General features: G+C 70.0%; 1 protein-coding gene across 1 annotated transcript; it reads left to right on the top strand.

The window, feature by feature from the left end:
- The first annotated feature begins 1,043 nt into the window (after positions 1-1,043).
- Positions 1,044-1,745, top strand: CHC_T00002648001 (hypothetical protein). The gene has a single exon (XM_005713835.1). It carries the CDS (start codon positions 1,044-1,046, stop codon positions 1,743-1,745), a length of 702 nt encoding a protein of 233 aa, XP_005713892.1.
- Positions 1,746-2,256: the final 511 nt, after the last annotated feature.

Raw genomic sequence — 2,256 nt, 5'->3', positions numbered from 1 at the left:
CTGGGCCGGCGCGAAACCGCGGCGCCTTGGTCGGACGCCGGCCCCCCTCGCGCAAGCGATCACGCGACCGTTCGCGCGAGGGGGGGCCAGCGACCGGAATTCCTCGAGGAATTCCGATACCGCGCCTGCGCAAAGCGCTGCCGTTCCTGCGCCCAAGCTCGCCGCCCACGGTATTGCGACAGCGAGATTCGCCCGTGCCCGCGGCCCCCGCCGCGCAGCCGCGCCCCTCCCGCGCGGGGGGCGCGCACCTCCGCCGCCGGCCAATTGGCCTATATACGCCAATTACAGGCACGGAAGGTGTCAAGCGCGGCGCGGGAACACCCAATGCGTCGCCGCTTTATCTGCCCGTCTCCCCGGGTCGTACTCCCGGGTCGCGGTCCCGCGGTCCCGCGACGCCCCGACCCGCGCCGCTACCGCCACGCCCACTTGTCATGACCTGTCATCTCGGCGGTAGGCAACAGCCGTGCGCATATCTCCCGAGCTGCGAGACACACGAGCGGCAAGACACACGAGCTGCAAGACACGCGAGCTGCCAGACACGCCCTACGCCTCTGTCGGAAGCCGTCAGCCGCGCGCCTCCGCGCGAGCCAGAGTCGGCTCTCTCCGCGCCCCGCGGGCGCGGAACGGTGTCTTGAGTCTGCGGGCGCGTGCCTCCCCTAATCCCCTAAATCCCCTAAATCCCCTAAATCCCTAAATCCCCTAACCCCTAAACCCCTCTGCCGGCGGCGGGGGCACACGGAGCGGGCGCGGCGCGGCGCGGCGCGGCGCGGGGTTTTGGGTAGCGCGCGCGGCCGGGCCCGAGCGCTCGCGGCTCGTGGTATACTGTATGGGTTTTCGGAGGCGGGCGCTTGCGCAGCGAAGCGTCGCCGCAGCGTCGCCGCGGAATATATGACAACGAGACGCGTGGAACAAAGGGGGGGCGTCGCGCCGTGCACAGGTAAGCGGCCCTCGGCGGCAAGGCGACGGCGGAGCGGGGCCTCGCGTCAGACCGCGCGCTGGGCGGGGCGGAAAGCGACGGCGTCTCGCGAGCGGGGCGTCGTTCGATGCGGCGGGCGGGCGGGTTCTCCCTGGTTGGAGGGCGCGAAAGGCGCGGACACGCAAGTGACGCCGTGGCACGTATTTTGTTTTACAGCGGCGGGAGGCGCGCCGCAGATAGCAATCACGGACAAACTACACGGGCAATGTATAATGCAGGGGAAACAAGCGTCAAGCACGGCGGGCGCCGCGGGAGGGGAAAGGAAAGGAAGGCGGCGTCTATTCTCTTCCGATGGTGCAAGGCGGCGCAAGACGTGTGCCGCCGATCGGCCGATCGGCGGCAGGAAGCGGAGCGTGACGGGGCGGGGGCCGGGTTGGGGCGGGGCGCGCGTCACTTGACCAGGGCGCAGTACCTCTGCAGCGCCGCACCGTCAGCGCGGTCGAGCTGCGCGGCAAACTTGGCGAACAGGGCCTTGTACAGGACAAAGTCGTACCTGATCTTGTGCACGACCTTTGCGTACAAGCGGGCGTCCTCGAGCACGCGGCGCACGTCGAACCTTTTCGCCTTGCTGCCGTTGCGGTTGTACGCGGCCAGCCTGAGCAGGCGCGGCAGGATGCGCTCGGAGAAGCCGAACAGGCACAGCGACAGGCGCCACTGCTCCGCCACCACGACGTGGTCGTACAACCTCACGATCTTGTCCACGCGGTGCACCACGCCGCGCGCGTCGTCGCTGAACGCCGTCCGGTTCCGCGGCGCGTCCATCAGGTAGCGCACCTGCTGCTCCGCCGGGTACTGGTCGAGCCACTCCTCAAAGTCGTCGACCTCCTCGCCCTCCGACAGCCCCCGCCTCTCGCCCCTGCGCGGCGTAAAGTTGCCGAAGCGCCGCTTCGAAAAGTAGTGACTAAACAGCCTATCCACGGGGTTGCGAATCGTCACCACCCTGACCAGCTCCCTCTCCCCGCGCTTAAACTCGCCCGCGTCCCACCCGCGCAGCCGCCGCTCCGTCACCTTCTCCCGGTACGCCCGGTGCCTGAGCAGCACGTCGCCGCCGCCGGCCCCGCCGGACGCGCTCTCCACGCGCAGCCCGTAGAACCACCCCACCTCCTGCAGCACCCGCTTGAACGACTCGGACCCCGTCTTGTGCGGCTTCACGTACAGCACGCTCTTGCGGAACGTCCGCAAGCGCCCGCCGCGCACGTCCGCCCGCCGCCACCAGTCGCCCGCCCCGACGCGCCCCGCGCGCAGCGCCATGCCCGCCATCGCCAGCGCCACCACGCCGC

The sequence above is a fragment of the Chondrus crispus genome, genomic scaffold (genome assembly GCF_000350225.1).
Source record: "Chondrus crispus Stackhouse genomic scaffold, scaffold_149, whole genome shotgun sequence".
Classification (NCBI taxonomy): domain Eukaryota; phylum Rhodophyta; class Florideophyceae; order Gigartinales; family Gigartinaceae; genus Chondrus; species Chondrus crispus.
The sequence above is the reverse complement of the archived record's forward strand: the minus strand, read 5'-3'. Positions and strand labels throughout refer to the sequence as shown.